At 38.3% G+C, this 21780-nt stretch overlaps 2 protein-coding genes across 3 annotated transcripts; one reads left to right on the forward strand and one right to left on the reverse strand.

Annotated features, from left to right (window-relative positions):
- The first annotated feature begins 372 nt into the window (after positions 1–372).
- hltf (helicase-like transcription factor) lies at positions 373–14287 on the forward strand. 2 transcript variants are annotated; one of them, XM_087780207.1, is made up of 23 exons: positions 373–426; positions 1286–1479; positions 2199–2365; positions 2515–2657; positions 2726–2805; positions 3752–3823; positions 3909–4097; positions 4172–4246; positions 4392–4431; positions 4492–4552; positions 5965–6035; positions 6510–6617; positions 6698–6771; positions 8101–8244; positions 8317–8449; positions 8609–8744; positions 10251–10430; positions 10504–10619; positions 11459–11640; positions 11698–11820; positions 11879–12172; positions 13291–13371; positions 13689–14287. In XM_087780207.1, the coding sequence occupies exons 2-23, from the start codon at positions 1291–1293 to the stop codon at positions 13821–13823; spliced, it is 2793 nt and encodes a 930-aa protein (XP_087636333.1). In that variant the 5' UTR covers positions 373–426; positions 1286–1290; the 3' UTR covers positions 13824–14287. The 2 variants fall into 2 exon arrangements, with proteins under 2 accessions (XP_087636333.1, XP_087636332.1); XM_087780206.1 differs by having other exon boundaries at positions 392–653.
- Positions 14288–14906: 619 nt separating this feature from the next.
- gyg1a (glycogenin 1a) lies at positions 14907–21746 on the reverse strand. Its single transcript, XM_087780223.1, has 7 exons — positions 21606–21746; positions 20274–20409; positions 20000–20174; positions 18237–18399; positions 17999–18125; positions 17115–17352; positions 14907–15838 (listed from the first exon to the last, which is right to left on the reverse strand). Exons 1-7 carry the CDS (start codon positions 21733–21735, stop codon positions 15650–15652), a joined length of 1158 nt encoding a protein of 385 aa, XP_087636349.1. The 5' UTR covers positions 21736–21746; the 3' UTR covers positions 14907–15649.
- Positions 21747–21780: the final 34 nt, after the last annotated feature.

Here is a 21780-nt window from a genome sequence, read left to right on the forward strand (position 1 = left end):
TCCCTTCGGGGATTTATAGTATGAATTGCACTATTAAGTTCATCCATAATAAAGAAACTAAAAAATACAATATATGTATATTTAACTAATTATACTATATAACAGATATATGTACCTTTTTATTGTATTCCTTATGGTTTCATTGGTCTATTTTAGATGTATCGACTTGATTAAAAAATATATATACTGTATATATATACAGTATATATTTATAAGAATAGCTAGATACAAATAAGCTAAATATAATCATCAATTTACTGATTATATTGTGTATTTTGGCAAAACATACAGTATAACGTAATACAATGATTTTCTTTTTTTTCTTCTTTTATTTTGACTGTTTGTAACCGGAGGTTGCATTTCGCGAGGTAATTTAAATATAATGCTTTTCATTTCTAAGCCACTTTTGTTGTTTGGAGCCTAAACGTAAGATACTTTTTTTTTTTTTATCAATTATTACTGAAATGTTTTATATTTACTTGCACTTTAGTGTGATGTTAAAAACACACGTTAGCTGGTTGCCGAGTGGATTAGCACAAAGTCTGCAAACCTTGTTGTATTGATTCGATTCAGTCATCGTTGACCTAGAATTGAATTTCGCTTCTTTCTTTAGAGATATAGTTTATTTCCAGTTGGTGAAACGGAAACTTAACGTAAGTATAAGTGACTTAGTGACTTAAAGTGAAAACGACGTTATTTGACGTGACAAACCAGCCTTTAGGTTAAAATAGCTTCGGAGCTTTTCATTATTAAGTTGAGAAATAACGCATAATTGTATCCAAACGTATATTAAAAAACGGTTGAAAAGGAAACGCTAAATGTTCGTATATAAATGCACCTCGTTGACAATAAGGTTGATCAATATAAACAAGGAGAATTATCATTTTTATTCATCAATGCTGTTGTTCAGTTTACTGACTTTCTTATTTGTTATAAAAAGAGGTAATTTCAATATACTTTTTTTTTTTTTGCCTTCTTAATTGTTTAACCTGCCAAGGAGTTTTATGTTATTGTTGTTTCGGTTTGTTTGTTATTTGAATAACAATAAAAATGATCACATTCCAATGTAGTTTCAGAATTAGGGATAATGGGTTTGATAGAATGTTTACAAATATTGTACAGCAAAATTACTTTTCATGTGACTGTGGTGATAAAAATGTGTAGTTATTATCAAACAACACCTCTATTGATCAATCATAAAAGTAGTTTAATGTATGAGATTTTATGTTTTTATGTAAGAAATGAGGTGTCTGCTGTCTCAGTCTTTTTGAATGTTCTTTTGCAGGAGCCATGTTTTTGGGCGGGAGTCTCTCCTGGCGCTCCTGGTCTCCGAACCTGGACCCTGTTGTAGACGCTCCAGCGCAGTCTCTGACTCAGGCCATTAGGTCGGCTGCGACCGAGGAGCCGGACACTGATGAAAGTCTGCTGTTCGGCAGGATCAGGGGCAGGGTTGTCGGTCTCAACTATTACACAGGAGGGGTGAGTCGTATTTGTCACGCAACAGTTACGCTCTCTACAGAATATTATGGGTTTTTAAACCATCAGAGCTATTGTGATCATTTATTTTTAACATCTTTTTATTGGAGTTTTTCAATATCACTTCGAACCTACACAACTTACAAACATAAAACAATTAAAAATAAAATACGTATACAATAAACAACAAACATTGTCAAACAAGGATCACAAAAAATATAAATAAGAGTGAACATTACAAAAATAAATAAAAAGATTTATCTGGTATTGTTTCTTTATTGTTTTAATACAGATTATTGTAAGTAAGTAAGTAATTTATATCTATATAGCGCTTTTCCAGACCAGGGTCACAAAGCGCTTAAACAATCAAAACAATACTCACTAAAATATATACTTTAAATGTCAAGATAAAACTGAGAACAACACAGGAGTCTCAGAAAATCAAGGAAAATTCTGCACAAATAAAAATGTCTTAAGATGTTTCTTGAAGGAGTCAGTAGATCCATCAAAGCTTATTTCATGTCTTATTAATTTAACACTGGCTCACTCCAGTGGCAATAATGATACAGTTCTGATGTCAGAATAGAGACGTTATTATTTAGTAATTTAACGGTGGTCATAATGTCTGTTGTGTGACAATCTCTCAGGGTCATTGTGAAATCCTTGCGGTATCTAATCTTGAATTTTTAGATGTTCAACTCTCCCATCTATTTTTCCTGCAGGTTAACAAAGGCGAAATGGTCGACTTGAAGCGAGAGCCGCAGAATCTGCACGATCCCAACGCCGTGAGGGTCACTAACGTCAACGGCCAGCAGGTGGGGCACATCGAGGGCAACCTGGCCGCGGTCATGGCCCACATCATTGACAACAACATGGCCAAAGTGGAGGGGTGAGACCACGAAAAGAAAGTTATTTTACCTCCAGCGTCCTCACGCAATGCGGAAGGGTCCTATCCTGCGTTTCCAACCTCTCCAGCATGTCTGGCCTCTCATTGACACCTTTGTGTTTTGAATAAACTGATCCTCATCTTATCTCCAGCTTGGTCATATATGGAAAAACCAACAACTTCCAAAACCAACACACTCCAGTATGGATCTCATTCTTGGGAAAGGAGGAGAGCAGGAGTGCGGTGGTGGAATATATGGCCAGCTGTGGATTCAAGCTGGACACAAGTCTGAGCAGTGCGTATGAAAACCATCATTATTATTATCCATCGATGATTTGTAACGCTGTACATGTGTGATTCCAGATCCTTTGAAGAAATACCGCGTTCCTCCTGGAGAGGGAGCCCCTCGTGAATCTATGACCACTAAACTCACCCCGCATGAGGTCATTTTTATTTTCATTCTGAACTTCTTTTATTGGACTTTTCCTTGAATATAAAAATGGAATAATATGAATGAAATAAAAAGGGATTCATAAATACAATAACTGTAAAAATAAGAGACATTACCATAAAATTAGCTATAAATAAATGAAGAATGAGTGAATTGAAATGAAATTGATGACAAATTAAACTATACATTCAAAATTTTGCTACATTCTGTGTAATTGTATACAAATTTAAAAGGCAAAATTAATTCAGGCAAACATTTTTAAACAGATTTTGTTGTTTAGTTTGATTGACACATCGCCATTCACTAATGAAAAGGTTTATTTTTATGTTCCATCATTTTATTAGTTAATCGAGGTGAAGAACAGTTTAACCCTTGTGTTATCTATGGGTCAAGGTGATCCGAATGCCGGAAAGCAAATGTGTTTTTATTATGCCTTGTGCTGCCTTTCGGTCAATGTGACCCGATATGCCAGAAAGCAAATGTGTTTTCATTATGCCTTGTGCTGCCTTTGGGTCAATGTGACCTGATATGCTGGAAAGCAAATGTGTTTTTATTATGCCTTGTGCTGCCTTTGGGTCAATGTGACCTGATATGCTGGAAAGCAAATGTGTTTTTATTATGCCTTGTGTTGTCCCTGGGTCAAGGTGACCCGGGGCCCCCAAAACAAATGTCATTGTGGCATTGACATATGACCTTTGTCGCTTCTAAAAACACATTTGTTTTCGGGCCTTTGGGTCAACTTGACCCTGAGATAACCCAAGGGTTAAGCAATGTGATAAAACTGTTACACTGACAAAGGCTTTTTAAATTGTTTTATAAAGCTACAGAAAAAACATTACCGATCTGTTTCTGATTGAAAAAAAATGCTGACCTATGATTATTATTAATGTAATAGTTCATATATTCTTATTGACTCCAAGTCCTTTTTTGTCTCCTAGCTGAAGAATGCATTTGACAACCTGTTTGAAAACCTGGTTGAAACCGGAAAAGGCGAGATGGAAGCAGCTCAGGTATCTCCTGCTTTTTCAAATCAAACGCCAGCGTTCGCTCCATCACTGCTTGTTCTCATAGTTTGTTCTGATCCTCTGCCTGCAGTCAGTGCAGACGCCTCTGCTGCGTCACCAGAAGGTGGCGCTGTCGTGGATGTGTGCTCGGGAGAATTCCACTCTGCCGCCGTTCTGGGAGCAGCGGGACGGGCTCTTCTATAACTCGCTGACCTGCTTCTCCACCAGAAACTCACCCCAGAGCGTGAGAGGAGGCATCTTGGCGGACGACATGGGCCTGGTGAGGGATGATCTCTTCATCCTCATCTTCATATCCTCCTTCAATCGTTTCTTTTTTTAACCTCTGTCCTTCAGGGGAAAACTCTCACAACGATCGCTCTCATCCTCACCAACTTCCACAAAGGGAAACCTCTGCCGGTTCGGAAAGATGTGAGTGTCGGCGTTTTCACCTTTTTCCTTTCTTACCTGAAGCTCTGAAGTTTTAGGATGTGAGACAACACGCATTTAGAAAAGAGAAAAAAGTTAAGAGCCTAATGTTGTTCTCTAAATCCTAGTGTGTTTTTCTCTCTCTCAGGGACAAATGTTCACCGAAAGTGAAGAATCGAATCCAACAGGTATTCTCAACGTCTCAGGAACCTTAATAAGATACAAAGTCATGTTGTCTTGTCCTTTAGAGAAGCAAAGAAGTGAAACAGAAGCAGGTCCAAGTGGTTCAGCATCTGCCTCTAAACGCTGGTGAGTTATTGTCATCATGAGACGAACCTTTTGCAATTCTTCACAGTTCAATCTAGATATTGACTAGTTACATATTAAATGTGATGTGTAAATTTTTTTTATTTCAAACAGATTAATGAATCAAAGACGGTTAAGTGAGTGAGCTGGACTAAAACTCTTAGCATGAGGACAAGAATTACCACACACACAACCCTACCACAATACAAACCTAACTTATACCTAGCTACCACAATACCTACCTAACTTATATCTACCTAACGTATACTTACCTACTTCAATACCTACCTAACGTATACCTACCTACCTACCACAATACCTACCTAACTTATACCTACCTACCACAATACCTACCTAACTTATATCTACCTACTACAATACCTAACTTATCTACCTGCCAAAATACCTACCTAACTTAAAACTACCTACCACAATACCTACCGTATTTAAAACTACCTACCACAATACCTACTTAACTTAAAACTACCTACCACAATACCTACCGTATTTAAAACTACCTACCACAATACCTACCGTATTTAAAACTACCTACCACAATACCTACCTAACTTAAAACTACCTACCACAATAACTACTGTATTTAAAACTACCTACCACAATACCTACCTAACTTAAAACTACCTACCACAATACCTACCGTATTTAAAACAACCTACCACAATACCTACCGTATTTAAAACTACCTACCACAATACCTACCTAACTTAAAACTACCTACCACAATACCTACCGTATTTAAAACTACCTACCACAATACCTACCGTATTTAAAACTACCTACCACAATAACTCCCTAACTTAAAACTACCTACCACAATACCTACCGTATTTAAAACTACCTACCACAATACCTACCTAACTTAAAACTACCCCACAATACCTACCGTATTTAAAACTACCTACCACAATACCTACCGTATTTAAAACTACCTGCCAAAATACCTACCTAACTTAAAACTACCTGCCAAAATACCTACCTAACTTAAAACTACCTACCACAATAACTTCCTTACTTAAAACTACCTACCACAATACCTACCGTATTTAAAACTACCTACCACAATACCTACCGTATTTAAAACTACCTACCACAATACCCGAATTCCTCATGTCTACCTACTACAATACCTACAAAATGTCTTTCTATCAGTTTACATAGACAAAGCACAGAATTGTTGAATTTCCCCATGGATTCCTATTGGAATGACGTATCAATAATTATGAATGAATCTGCTGATGACTGAATGTTTATTTTTGTTGGTATTGAGGTCATGGAAATGATTTCATATTTCAGTGATGATTGATGATCTTTAAGTCTACACCACAATCTCCTTGCTTTGACTGAATATGAAAATCAATACAATGCTAACGTCTCCATTATCTTCCGTTCGTCAGTTCACGGAGGAAACGTTCCCCCGCAACCTCACATGTCACATGTAAAGGAAAATGCAAAGATTCAAAGAAAGGTAGTAAAAAATATTGAATTGAGAAATTGAAATAGGGACATAAATAAAAAGGCATTTATAACATGTAGTTAATGATTTACAATTGAAACTTTTGATCTTTCGGATTATGATTGAATTATTATTCTTGAACGCATACTTTCTTGTAATTTTAACATCCAATTGTCATTCTCTTTAATATTGTCATTTTAATGTTTTATTTAGATGACACCAGTATAGTCGGTAATTTGAGGGAATTGTTAGTTAAAACAAAAACACTCTTTTTGTAAATATAGATGGAAGTCCATCCTATTCGAATATGACAATTTATTAAATAGAAAATGATTTAACAAAATTGAAATGGTTAATATAAAGTGCATTAAAAATACATAATTGGATATTTTGTGGTATTGATTTACCTTAATTCCTGAATTTACTTAAATAAACCTTGTGTTTCTTAAGAGAATTGTGTCACTAAACCCCTCATCATTTACACAGCGGTGCTACTGGATGATCTGGACTTTGCTTCAGCACTGACTGGTTCAGTGTGTGACAAGTCTGCCGTGAAAAAAAAGAAAACGGTCAAAAAACCCACCGTGAAACGGCGTAAGTCTTCAGAAGGACAATCAAAAATCGAAAATCAAATGTCACTACTGCCGCAAATGTTTCTACTGGTGTTGCTGCAGGTCTTCAGGAGGAGGATTCATCGGCCAAAACCACGCTGATCATCTGTCCGCTTTCTGTGATCAGCAACTGGCTGGTAACCTGTCACACACTGCAACACTTATGTATGTGTGAAGATATGCATGTCCTCGCTTCACATGATAAAGACATGTCTCTAGTTCAACACTGCAGAAAACTGACCAGAAACTGTTTCCTTCAACTGAGAAAAATCTCTAAACTTAGGAAAATGTTGTCGGAACATGATCTGGAGCTTGTAATCCATGCATTTGTTTCTTCTCGTCTGGACTATTGTAAGAGTTTGTTTTCATGTCTTAACAAGAAGGATCTGTCTCGCCTGCAGTTGATTCAGAACTCTGCAGCGAGAATTCTAACCCGCTCTAGTAGAAGAACTCACATTTCTCCGATCCTTATAACTCTTCACTGGCTTCCAGTTTCTTTCAGGATCAACTTTAAAATTCTGGTTCTTACTTTCAGATCTATTCATGGTCAGGCTCCTCCTTACATCACTGATCTGATCCAGCCTTACATCCCAGCTCGGGCTCTGAGGTCTGTGGATCAGAATCTACTGATGGTTCCACGCACTTGGTTCAGGACCAGAGGAGAGACATCCTTCCAGGCTGTTGCTCCTAAGCTTTGGAACGATCTTCCTCTACTGACTCCTTTAAGAAACATCTTAAGATGTTTTTATTTGTTCAGGCTTTTCCTTGATTTTCTGGAACTCCTGTAGTGTTATCAGTTTTATCTTGACCTTTAAAGTATTACTTTATTGAATATTGTTTTGATTGTTCAAGCGCTTTGTGACCCTGGTCTGGAAAAGCGCTACATAAATAAAAATTACTTACTTACTTGCATATCTTGGAAACAAGACGCTTTAAAACAAATATGATTAGAGAATTTCTTCAAAAGGAGTTTGCGCAAAGTAAACTCGTGAGCAAGGGTTCTGATGTGTAGCATCGCAGCTACTGTCACGTGTATTATAAGGATGTGATTGTTGGCTGTGTTTTATAAAGTCACATGGACCAGTTTCTGCCCTACAGGGACGACTGTAGATCTTGTCAACAGCTCCTTTTGTCTGGCAAAAACAACAGTTGTAAATGGAATGACGATGGCAACCACAAAGGACATCAGCTGTTCCCGGTGCCAATATCAACATTTCCTGAATGTTTTACTGAAATGTGTTCACAATGTTTTGAGTTTTGTTGCTAACAGACAGACAAGCTGATCAAGCTAGTAGCTTAGCATTGTTTTCAATAGTTTCTACAGCCAACATGTTGTTAAATTAACATCTTGGATAAAATCTGCCCCAAAAAGTTCATATAGCAATGGAGAAGTTGGAAAGACTGACGATAGATAATGGAATATTCTTATGTTAAGAGTGTTTAAAACCTGTTTGTGTGTGTTCCAGGACCAGTTTGCACAGCATGTGCGAGAAGACGTTAAGCTGAATCTCTACGTCTATTATGGTCCGGAAAGAATCCGGAGCGTCACGTTCCTGTCGTTGCATCATATCGTGCTGACCACCTACAATGTGCTCGCTGCTGATTTTGCGGTCAGTGTCGGTGAAATTTAGAAACATTTTTAGGAGCAAGAGTTGGTATCATCCCATGTTTGGTCCTGACAGAACAAGAGTACCCTCCATAAGATTGGTTGGCTCAGAGTTGTTCTGGACGAAGGACACGTGGTGAGAAACCCCAACACGCAGATGAGCAAGGCGGTACTGGAACTGAAATCCCAACGTCGCTGGATACTATCTGGTGAGTCAGTCGATGCAAGAGAAACACCCAAGTAGGCTGGATCGTAAACACATCTGTAGACGTTAGGTTTCCACAACGTTGATAAAAGGAAGTCGATCAGAATTGACAGTTAATCCAATTTTTTTTCTTTCTTTAAATCTTGAAATTGTCCGTTGACAGGCACTCCCCTGCAGAACAGTGTGAAGGATCTGTGGATGCTGATGGCATTCTTGCAACTGAAGCCGTTCAATGTGAGAGAGTGGTGGAACAGAGTCATTCAGAGACCCTTCGTACAGGGGGAGCGGGACGGGGTGCTGTGAGTATCGCAGTCGATCACATAAGGACCTTGTTGGTGAAGTTGTTTCGCTGATAATGTTTTTATTTACTTTTATTTAATCCAATCTTTGTTGGCCTGGATATACTTCACATTATGATTCTCGGTATGATTTGCAGAGAAAACAAATAATTAATAATTAATTAAAATAAATCGATATTATGTAGTTTATTTACAGCTCATAAAATATGATATTTTAAGGCAGACAAAGTACTCAAAATAAATGCAAAAAAAAATAAATTGTATAATTCCCCCAGTTATCTTTTTTCCCAAAGCATAAAAAAAAAATGTGTATATCATCTTGAACAACAATTGGTCTCCAAAAATATAATGATAATATTCCTGAAACCCTTCAAAGTCTGCTCAAAGTTACATTTTATAACTGTGTCACAATTTGTGTTTTTTATTATAGTATGATTTTTAACCTTCATGTAATATTGTACAATCATTTTGTTTATACATAAAAAAAAAATCTAATGGAATTAAAAAAGACATGGATCCTAAATAAAATAATGAAGTGAAATTTGCAAATGACTGTTTTGTTTTTCGAAAGCCCATAAATGTGTTTTCCTTTGAATCCATATTAACTGTATTTTTTTCAAGTACATTTAAATTAATTATCTATTCAATTATATCTCTCTTTCTTCCTTTAATCTTTTTTTTTGGGCTGCAGGAACCTATAATAATATATATAATATAGATAATGTTTTTATTTACTTTTATTTACTCCAATCTTTGTTGGCCTAGATTTACTTCACATTATGATTCAGGACATGATTCACAGAGCAAACGAAGAATAACAAAAATAGATACAAAATATTATGTAGTTCATTTACAGCTCATAAAACATGATATATATAAGCAACCTAAATTATACATTTTAAAATTATATTTATTTACATAACCCTTGCGAAAGGAAATATAAAGTACAATTTAACGTACATCCTTTTTAAAAAAAATATAAAGTACAATTTGACTACTCAAAAATAAATGCAAAAAATGGAATGTTATAATTCCCGCAGTTATCTTTTTTCCCACATTGTCGGTGGTAAAATGAAAAAAGTATGTATACCGTCTTAATCAGCAATGGTTTCCAAAAAAAAAAAATTACAATATTCCTGAAGCCCTTAAAAGTCTGCGATAAAAATTTGAATTTTATAACCATTGTGTCACAAATTTTGTTTTTTAGTATTATTTTTAACCTTCATGTAATATTGTACATTAATTTTGTTTATACATTTTAAAAAAAAGTGCTAAAGGCATAAAAAATAAAAAATAAAAATAATGAAGTAAAATTTAAAAATCATTGTTGGGTTTTTCGCATCCCATAAATTTGTTTTCCTTTGAATCCCTATTAACTGTTTAATATTTTCTCACAATTCATTTGTATTATTTATTACATATGATTTTAATAAGTACATTTAAATTAATTATCTTTTCAATTATATCTCTCTTTCTTCCTTTTAATCTTTTTTTTTTTGGCTGCAGGAACCTCCAAAAGTTGGTGAAGTGCGTCACTCTGCGCAGGACCAAGACCAGTGAGGTAGAGGGGCGCCCCCTGGTGGCTCTACCCGAGAAGACGGTGTACGTAGAGCGGGTGGAGCTCAGCAGGCAGGAGCGGGAAGAGTACGAGTTGGCTAATGCTGAAGGCAGGGACATCATCCAGAGGTGTGTTCGTGTACATTTGTCGCAGCAGATGACTTATTCTGAGACGTTCTTCGTTATCGTTGTGTCCTTGCAGATACGTGAATGACGGATCACTGTTGAGGAATTATGCAGACGTCCTGGTGATTGTCACGAAGCTGCGACAGCAATGCTGCCACCCCGACCTGCTGGCTAAGATGACAGTGGATACGGGTAAATGACAACAAATGCGGAAATATGGAAGTATGTCTGTTGCATCAGAATATTAACGATTGATCTTCAAATGTTGAATTGTCTTTTAAATAATAATTAATTTAATTCAATGATATCCTCATTGAAAGGTGTAGTTTGTGTTTATTGGCTTATTGAATTCCAACTTTTCTATGTAAAGACTTACTTGTAATCATTTAATTAAAATATTAAAATATTTTTCAAGTGTGATATTCTCATTCTATTATTTAATTTTCCTTAATTCAAATATTTGTATTTCTTAGAACTAAACTAAAAAATCAATAAAAGGTGTTGATACTAATTTACCTACATTTTATGTTGAAATTTGAAATTTAAATTTAAATGGCCTTTAAGAAACATCTTAAGACGTTTCTATTTGTTCAGGCTTTTCCTTGATTTTCTGGAACTCCTGTTGTGTTATCAGTTTTATCTTGACCTTTAAAATATATACTTTATTGAATATTGTTTTGATTGTTTAAGCGCTTTGTGACCCTGGTCTGGAAAAGCACTATACAAATAATAATTACTTACTTACTTACTTATTAAGTAATTGGAATTAGAATTTCTATGTGTAAAAACGATTCAATTATTTGAAAATATATTTAAAAAATATAATATAATATAATTATTTAAAAGGATAAAACAAAAAAAAATTCAAATGATCAATATACAGAATACGTTGAATTACTTAAGTCGATTTTCTTTTTGATTCTGATGCCACTGGTTTACTACTATGCCAAATATGATAATTATTGATATACAATATTAGGTAGGTTAGTATGAATCAAGTATTCTGGCTAAAAGATGACATTTTCTTACAGAAGGAGCCGCCACACCAGCTGATCTACGCAAACTCCTGATCCAGAAGCTGCGTCTGGTCCTCGGCAGCGGTTCCGACGAGGAGTGCTCCGTGTGTCTGGAGTCCATCCGTCTCCCCGTGATCACACACTGCGCCCACGTCTTCTGTCGCCCCTGCATCGTCCAGGTCATCCGCTCCGAGCAGGTTTGGAGTCGCTTCCAAGAAGCCTCACGCTCGTCACTGACCAACCATCCTCCTCAGGAGACCTCCTGTTGTCCACTCTGTCGAGGAGACATCAAGATCAAAGACCTGGTGGAGGTTCCAGCGGAGGATCAGGAAGAGGAGAACTTGGGGAACCCGGAGAGGTGGAGGAGCAGCTCCAAGGTTGGATGATGTCCCAGTTCCTGGACGGCTGCATATTTACCAATGTGTGTCTCCGCAGGTCCAGGCTCTGGTGTCTCACCTGCTCCGGCTGCGAGCAGAAGACGACAGCATCAAGAGTTTGGTCGTGTCTCAGTTCACTCACTTCCTCACCATCCTGGAGGCTCCACTCCGGTCGCACGGTTTCACTTTCACACGGCTGGACGGCAGCTTGAGTCAGAAGAAGCGAGCTCAGGTGATCCGGGAGTTTCAGAGATCGGACGGCCACGGCCCCGCCGTCATGCTTATGTCACTCAAAGCCGGAGGGGTGGGGTTTAACTTGACCGCCGCCTCCCACGTGTTTCTCATGGATCCTGTGAGTTTATAACTCTGCCTCACACACACACACACACACACACGATTGAAGATATCATTTTACCACATTTGAAAATCAATGAATCGACAGTCGCTTATCATAAAATATCAGAGAAATATCTATTGAGTTCTAAAGATTTATATCTGTGAATCATTGACATATCCAATGCAGAAACTTTGAGTTTTTTATTCAAATGTTTTTTAGTTTTTAAAAATGTATTCATACATTTACTTCACTTAATCAAACTTTCAGTCAATCATGCGAGATGGAAGCAAAAAGTCCCCCCTTTTAGTATTGTCTAGTTCAGGGGTCAGCAACCTTTACTACTCAGGAAAGACTCTTATTGTTCGTATATCGGCGAAGTTATGTCTTACATTAACAGCTTTTGTTCAATAAAAGGTAAACTGAAGGAGTTTTTCATGCGTTATTGGTAAAACACTACGAGCAATTAAATAAAATAACCACATTTATACCGATGTATAATAATAAAAAAAACTCAGTGAGCCACGTCAGATCATGCGAATTTAAACATTTAAAATTTTTATTTTGGAATAATCTGAATTACAATATCAAACTCGATGTGTACATTTTTTTTAACGGTTTGATTATTTAAATTGAGCCTTTAAATAAGCATATTTTTCAATTAAATTATAAAATAAAGAGAAATTCCACATTTCTTTTAAAAGGACATCATTTAATACAATAAAAAAACCCGATGTAATGCTTTAAAAACAACATTTCAATAATAAAAATGCAGTTTTATTCCGCCATAGGTTCCCTTTTGATATTAAAGGCTTTAAACCAGTGTTTCTGGTTCCCCCTATTGACGAAATAGTCTTACTGCAATGTCATAAATTCCAAATTTAGAACTTGAGATGTGGCTCCTGTTGTGTCAGTGAACAAATTGATCTTCCTGGTAATTTCCAAAAGTCCATAATAATAATACAATAAGAATGTTACATAGTTTGTTCTTATAAAAGGCTCTCTATGGGTCCATTAATAATATTTTGCATAACTCTGATTCACAATTTACCATGTTTTAAATCCACAAATTCAATGTTAAAATAGTATATTGTTCTTCAATGGCTTGATTATTATATATGTCCTTGTGAGTTAAGGCGTGGAACCCGGCGTCTGAGGAGCAGTGTATCGACCGCTGCCATCGCATTGGTCAGAAGAGAAACGTCGTCGTCACGAAGGTTAGAAATGAAAGTAGCAGACCTGTTTAGATTGTGCTGAAAACTTTCCTTAAAATGCTTTTTTTTAATATTGAATATATATCAATATATATAATTAAGTTGCTTTATTTTCTTACATATTGTGTTGCCTTATCTTTGTGAAAATTAATTTTATGTACATATTTCATTTGTTTCATTTATTTTTGGTTGCATTTGTTTCCAGATGATTTTTCTTTCTTTTCGGCCTTATTTTATCAATGAAACATTGGCTCCAGCTTGACTGAGACCAGCTTTAGTCACTAGCACAAGTCATTGGCTCATCAATGTTCTCGTTTCAGTTCGTCGTGAAGGACTCTGTGGAGGAGAGCATACTCAAGATCCAAAGACAGAAGCAAGACATGTTGGAGATAGCGTTTGGATCTGATAAGACAACATATCGACTTGATGAGTTTAAACTTCTCATGGATCTGTAGACGGACACACCTGACCTTTTTGGAGCACATTGGTTCAAGCTCCTTATTAACGTAAAATCTGACGTATGAAACCCCATTTATCGTGCTTGATACATTAGTTTTTAAATACTTTAGTGAAATTGGTTATTGCTGGGAGCATATTTACACTAAGGGACCAGTAGTGAAGAACACAAGAGCATTTCTCTTGTTTTCTAAAGAGATGCACGACTCAGATGGCATGACTGGAGATGCAATTACACTCTTTTAACACTGGAGGGAGCCAGAAACACGTTACATTTTCGATCGTGCTGCTTTTATACAGTGGTAGTGAAGGATGAATCTGATCATTTATGACTCGGCTCATTTGGTCTGTGAAGCGAAAATGTAAATCTTTGTTTGAGCCAATTGTAGCATTATATGCTGGCTTTGTTCATTTTGTACAATACAAGTTTTCATATTTTCTGTAAAGATGATTTCATTTGAAACAGTCTCGTGTAGTAGAATTATCTTGCTTTTATATCATCACTGCTTTTCACAGGGTTTTTATATTTATGGGACCGAAACAGTGTTTTAACATGAAGAGATAAAGATGGAGACTTTTTTTCAACTAGGAAACCCAGGAAGATAAAACCAGAAACTGAGTGACTTTATCATATTTTGTAAAAACCGAAAATTACCAATGGCAAAACAGAAGTAAATAATTGCGGTTTAGATTGTACTTTAAAATTATTTTTTAAACTAATTTTATGACGTATTAATGAACTGAAATGTATATATATAAAAAAAAGAAACCGAATTTAATTGTCAAGTATTAAGGTCGATACATGTTAATATATTTTAATGTATCAATATATACGTGTATACACACACACACACACAATTTGTAGATTTAGACAATCCTTATTAAAAATTATTTCCACATCTTTAAGTTTTTTCGAAAACCTGACCAGAGAAAACAATCATTTGTTTTCAAAAGATTTGACATCATACGAGCTGAGGTAACCCATAGCGACAGCCTGTAGAGGGCGTTGCACGCATTCGTAGAACCACAGTTAAGAATTAATAACAGGGTTTTTATGTTGAAGTGAATAATGAAAGCAAACAATCGTGTTATTCTTTATTAGCAGCGGCGGAGAAACAAGGTGGTAACACTCTCACGAGAAGAAAGCACTTTGTCCTCCAAGTTGGCTCAAGAGTGTTCAGTGGAGTGACGTTTAGAGCTGAACACGGTCGGAGTGGCGTACAATAACTGTGGCGGCGTCGGGGAAACTTTGTGCTCAAGGCAGCAGTTTGTAAACAGTGAACGACGATAAGGCAGCAGGTTCGACTACAGGCGGGAAAACGGATGTGGAAAGCACAGACTAGTTCATGCGGGACACAAAGCGTCATCGTGGGAAGAAAGTCGACATCATTTCATGATGCGACTGAAAGTGCTTCAACATTGACACCGGGGTTTACGCTGCCATGCAACGGGATTATACCAGACGATGGTTTTGTGACGGTCAATAGCACAAAGGTGGTTTGTTTGGAAGACTTGCGTTCAACATTTTAAGTACTGGGGTTACAACAAATTAACCTTTAACATGGTCACAGCTTCTGAAATGTTAACTGGTGAAAATGGAATGACCAGGATTCAATGTTAAATATATATATTGTTAATGCTTTTTATGCTACAAAAATAGTCAAAGCTTTTAATCTACAACCTGGTTGGTTTAAACATTTTTTGCAAATTGTGGAGGAGTGACTATTAGACGGTTTTGCACCAACATCCAACCAGACAATACGGGGGAAGTGGCTTGAAGGTGAACAGATGCATCTCCGTCAGTCAGTCGCTCGGCCGTCTTCTGCTACTTCAGAAAAGAGTCCAGCTTGCGTTCGATGTTGTCAAAGGAGTCTTCGCCCAGGTAGTCCATCTGTCCCGCTTCCCAGCGCTGCTTCCTCTCCTCTGACGTCACCTGGGGATGGCAAGGAGGAGGAGGAGGAGGAGCGGCGGACGACGACGCCTGGTGTCCGCCAACATCCGGGCGAGGGTGACCCTGCACGACAAGAGGAGTCAGGACTTTATTTATATAACTGTTCGAGTGCTGCCATTTCCTGTAAGTGGTGCAAGAGGTCAACGTTCAGAAGCACACCTTGCACAGCTCAAAAACATTTTTCTAAAAGATAACAGAAGTTAATGGGCTACAACTTAGTTCACGTTGAGACCCACGGTAGAAGCCTCATTGTGTTTGGTACAACTAATAAAACATACCTGATCAGCCGGATCAATAATAAAGCACAGGATTTATTGACAACTTCTCTTTTGAACAATCATGACTCTAAATGTCATTTTAACTACAAAACATTGACAGAATGACCCACTTGGTAAATGACCACCATCTGGTTTACGCAAGGTCGGTGATGGCGGTTGCATTTATTTCCATTATGCCTAAATTACAGATGAGTGTTCAGGGCGAGAAACAACAAATTGAGTCTTTTAATCTCACGTTGTAAATCGCATCCATTTTTTTTATTTTTTTTTATAACGTTGCAATGGACCATTTTAACACTAGAGGAAGCCAGACGAAAATCATACATAGTATTGCTTTAAAGCGACAGTTTAACCAAAATTCCAACTGTTGTCTTCGTCTTTATCTGCCAGAGCCCAGAGAGTACTCTAAAGAGTCTACACTGACGACACTCGCGATACTCACCCGGAGTGCTCCCGCTTTATATCGATTGTTATTCTTTTAATTTCTGCCACAAACGATTATGAAATAGACGTATACATTTGTTCTCATGTTGAGGCTTCAATACAAGATGGACGTTACAGAAGAGCACTATGGAGGTGTATAGATGCGTTTTTATGGACGAAGATGAAGACACCTCAGCTCCAGTCACTACATCAAAATGAGTATACATTCTTGCAATTTACTCTTAAAAAGGAACAGATTCATCTGAAAATAATCCCAACCCTAAGTTGACGTGAGGGTAGAGTAGAAAATGAGTGGAATCAGCATTAGGAGCATTGTGTGAGCGGCTTGTGTTTTATCTTAAGATTTTAATATAAATGGAAAAATTAAAATCAAAATCAACCAAAAAAAAAATTCTGCAAGGGACTGAACTAAATGTGAGCGTCAGCATACAATTGTGAAAAGCATCGCAGCTGTCCTTTTGAAGGAATTGACAAACGTTCCTGAGAAATTACAAAATTTAACCACAATGCAACATCCTGTCCCTCAGAAAGCCTTTCGAGTAAAAGAGAGAAAAACCAGAATTGATCAAGAGTCACAGTCAGATTCAAGTTAAAGATGAGGTCAGAATGATACCGACCTCTTCTTTGGTCTCGACGAAGCCGCTGTCGAAAGGAGCGTCTCCGTACGCCGTCTGCAGGAGTGGCATGACCGACTTGGAGAAGAGCTGCCACCACATGCGGAGGAAGTCGGGGTGAACCTCGGACGTCCCCGGACACGTGGCGTGACCCACGACCTCTCCTCGCTGGCTGTCATAAGAATAGCTCCAGGGCTTCACTTTACCCAGGAAGTGGACTACCTTGGCACCTCGACCGTACCTGAGGAGAATCACACGGTTCAACAAACAGACGCCATGTTTCCTCAATTTTATCATTACTTTCTATTTCCGCTGTAATATAATATATAACCTATTAAACTTATTTTCACTTTCCCCATTTTGTGCCTCACGTATATTGATAATTAAACGCTTGTGTTATCTCAGGGTCAAGGTGGCCCCGAAGGCTCAGAAACAAATGTGTTTGAGGTATCCCTTGCGTTATCTCTGGGTCAAGTTCAACGATCTCCACCACTGCATATGTAGTTATGGAAGCCATGGAGGTCCGATCACCTTGACCCAGAGACAACACAAGGGATAACATAAACACATTTGTTTTGGGTCAACTTCACCCTGAGATAAAACAAGGGTTAAAGACAACAAATTCCTTTTCAACCTCAAGTCGTTGTGTATTTTCGACACGCATAATCTTTGTAACCACTGACATATTTTAAAAAACCTGAAATTCAATATAAACATTATTTAAGTGCAGTAGACACAACAAGGAAGGAGAAAACACCCCGAGTAAAATGTATCGTGGGATTAAGAAGATCATTTCCAGAAGAGAGCCTTTGACCGAGAATATTCTTTAAAACACACACAGTTCGGACGATAAACTGGGCTAATCATGAACATGTGTGTGTACTGACTGTTTGAAGGCTGGCAGATAGGAGTAGATGGCGATACTGCTGAGGTTGTAAATGAAGGGGAGATGTTTGGAAATATCTGCCGTTGCCCAAGTGTCAAAGTAACTGTTGAGGACGCCCTGATCTCCACCTGCAGACAGAAAAGACTCGCAATCACATGTGACTCATTTCCAACTGGCTCATTTCCAAGCTCATGGTTTGACTTATATAGGCGTTAAAATATATATAAATAAAACCTCACCATCGAAACTTCCATTTTCAGCACAGAACGTGATCAGCTTCTCGTGCGTCTCTTTGGATGGCGTGAAAACAAAAACCCCAGAGTTGAAACAGTCCGGCCAGCCAGGATCCGGTGCCGCCGACAGTTCTTCCCTCTCGAAAAGTTCGTCAATGTTTGACAGCACCTGAACGCACCATGAACATCTCTTAAAACACGTGGTTGGATTTTCTAACCTTTTTTTTCTCGCTTTTTTGGATTTGCTAACACTCCATAATACAGTGGTTTACTTCAAAAAAGTTGATTCATTCATTTGGTTTATGGATCGAAGCCATTGACAGATTAATTAGTTGTGAAGTATGATTCAAGTTCTCTGATGCATTATTTCAGCTTTCAAAAAGGCACGTAACACAGTGCTAAAAACCCATTTTTGACCAAGCACCCAACCGATCCGACTACAAACTATTTTTTGGAGACGACAGTTACTATAATTTCCATAAGCCCTGTTGCTAGTATTTATGAAAAAGCAACAATGCTGTTCTAACATGGGGGTCGGAGCAGGGGTTAATGCCTCGCGGAGTTATACTACAGAGCCTCGCGGAGTAATACTACAGAGCCTCGCGGAGATGTACTACAGAGCCTCGCGGAGATGTACTACAGAGCCTCGCGGAGATGTACTACAGAGCCTCGCGGAGTAATACTACAGAGCCTCGCGGAGTAATACTACAGAGCCTCGCAAAGTAATACTACAGAGCCTCGCGGAGTTATACTACAGAGCCTCGCGGAGTAATACTACAGAGCCTCGCGGAGTAATACTACAGAGCCTCGCGGAGTAATACTACAGAGCCTCGCGGAGTAATACTACAGACCCTCGCGGAGTAATAATACAGAGCCTCGCGGAGTAATACTACAGAGTCTCGCGGATAAATACTACAGAGCCTCGCGGAGTAATACTACCGAGCCTCGCGGAGAAATACTACCGAGCCTCGCGGAGAAATACTACCGAGCCTCGCGGAGAAATACTACCGAGCCTCGCGGAGTAATACTACAGAGCCTCGCGGAGTAATACTACAGAGCCTCGCGGAGTAATACTACAGAGCCTCGCGGAGTTATACTACAGAGCCTCGTGGAGTTATACTACAGAGCCTCGCGGAGCTATACTACAGAGCCTCGCGGAGTAATACTACAGAGCCTCGCAGAGTAATACTACAGAGCCTCGCGGAGTTATACTACAGAGGCTCGCGGAGCTATACTACAAAGCCTCGCGGAGTTATACTACAGAGCCTCGCGGAGTAATACTACAGAGCCTCGCGGAGTTATACTACAGAGCCTCGCGGAGTAATACTACAGAGCCTCGCAAAGTAATACTACAGAGCCTCGCGGAGTAATACTACAGAGCCTCGCGGAGAAATACTACAGAGCCTCGCAAAGTAATACTACAGAGCCTCGCGGAGTAATACTACAGAGCCTCGCAAAGTAATACTACAGAGCCTCGCGGAGTAATACTACAGAGCCTCGCGGAGTTATACTACAGAGCCTTGCGGAGCTATACTACAGAGCCTCGCGGAGTTATACTACAGTAGTTATACTTTTGTAGTGCCACTTTAAAGATCATATTGTAATGAAATAGACAAATAAAACAATAATGTTACAAAGGTGATTTAACTGCCAATACTAATTATAAGAAAGGTTTGCTTAAGTGTAATGAAAACAACAACGCGTTTTCCATGATTAAAACATATTTGAGCAAAGATATATGGAGGAAACTACCAAGTGTCAGTTCTCACCAGTGTGTCTGCGTCCATGAACACACACTTGCTGTATTGTGTGAGAGTCCAGCAGTGCAGCTTAGTGAACGTGACCCCCAGGTCTGGACGCTTCATGAGAGACAGGTGAGCCTCGTCCCCTGAATCCATGACATCCACCACCAGAACCTCGTCGAAAATCGTGCCCAGAGCAGCTCTGTGAACACAGGGAAACACCTCAACATCTACTCGAGGTTCTAACTTTTAATGAGTGCCGTCAGCACAAGTGTTAAAATGTGTGTAAAGTTGACTTCACCTGCAAGGTTCTGCAACATGAGGTCCAATTAGCACGACAAGTTTTTTGGTGGTATTGTGGTCTCGTAGAGACTGACCCAGGACCATTGCTCCTTTGGCATAAGCGTCGTTGGTGGCTAACGTCACGAAGGCTTGGTCTGTTAAAGGAACATGTGAGAAACAACAAGTTTAGGGTCCCATTTGAACGTGTTAGATGAAACACTGCAGTTCTATTTTATGCCCCGGCATCAAGATGTACTGTCCTCTTAAGAGTGCACCATAGAAGCAGGTGGATTTGTTCTGAGCCCAGAGTCGATCCATTAAAAAAGCTGACGTTGAGTTCTATATGAGAAACATGATCACTCTGGAGGTTATTGCCTGATGTAAAGACAGACCAACATTTGTGGGCCCTAGAAAATGACAAATACACTCGTCACAGCCAGTTCTAAAAACCATAGTAAGTAAGTAAGTAAGTAATTTTTATTTGTATAGCGCTTTTCCAGACCAGGGTCACAAAACATATTCAGTAATAGTCAACATTCTTAGTTTATTGTATTATTAGTGTAAAAGGTCATACATCTTTTTGAGGAGACAATTAATACGTAAATCTTATCATGAAAATCCATATGATTACAACCATTATTTATAACGGGTAAAATAATTACTTTTTAGAAGGGCTTTCAATAAACTGCCTCGTCGTTCTGCTTTCATAGTTTGATAGCTGCAGATCACGTATACATTTCCAAAGTTAGGCCATTTGGTTTCAACTAACAGGAAGTTGTTACTTTTGACAAAATAAAAGCACCATTTTTTTAATACTACATTAAGGAATGTTTAATCAACACCAATTAAGTAGTTGGAATAATAAGCATATAATTCATCAAATGGTTAAAACACATTTTTATTGAAAACATATCCTTACATTTAGTAGTGGGGAACTTTTTAACAATGTGGTAAAGTGTAAAACTCTTTAAGGTTTGTTACCAAGCTCCAAATAAACATCTAAAAATAATAGTTTAATTGCAGCAAACCATAGACTACAAATAAGCGTTTTTAAGAAAGACATTTCTGATCGTTATGCAACAGTAAGTAGTTAGCGTGACAACATTTTGACAGACTTGGCCGGAAGTGCAATTGCTAACGGCGGGTAACTTCTTTTAACCCAAATTGCTGCAGAAACATTTTTTAAAACGTTTATACATAATTAAAAAATATACATATATATTAACAACGTGCTTTTATTCTAACATCAAATGAGACTAAAATATTTTAGCGTGATTTGTTTTGGACGGATCCACGCAGCAGGTCCGGCGGATAACGTCGGCTCGCAGAGGTCGAGGACGCATCGTCTTACCCGTCATGGTCCGCTGAGGGGGGTCCGTCCAGGGATCGGGGGTCGTGCTGGTGCAAACGGAAATCTTCCAGTTTGAAGGACAGAGTCCCAGCAGCTGAGAGCAGTCGAGCGCAGGAATTAAGCCCCACATTTTCCGCGTCACGTGACCAGGCCTAGATGACACGCCTACCCCGAG

This window comes from Callionymus lyra, chromosome 18 (genome assembly GCF_982586985.1).
Source record: "Callionymus lyra chromosome 18, fCalLyr1.hap1.1, whole genome shotgun sequence".
NCBI lineage: Eukaryota > Metazoa > Chordata > Actinopteri > Syngnathiformes > Callionymidae > Callionymus > Callionymus lyra.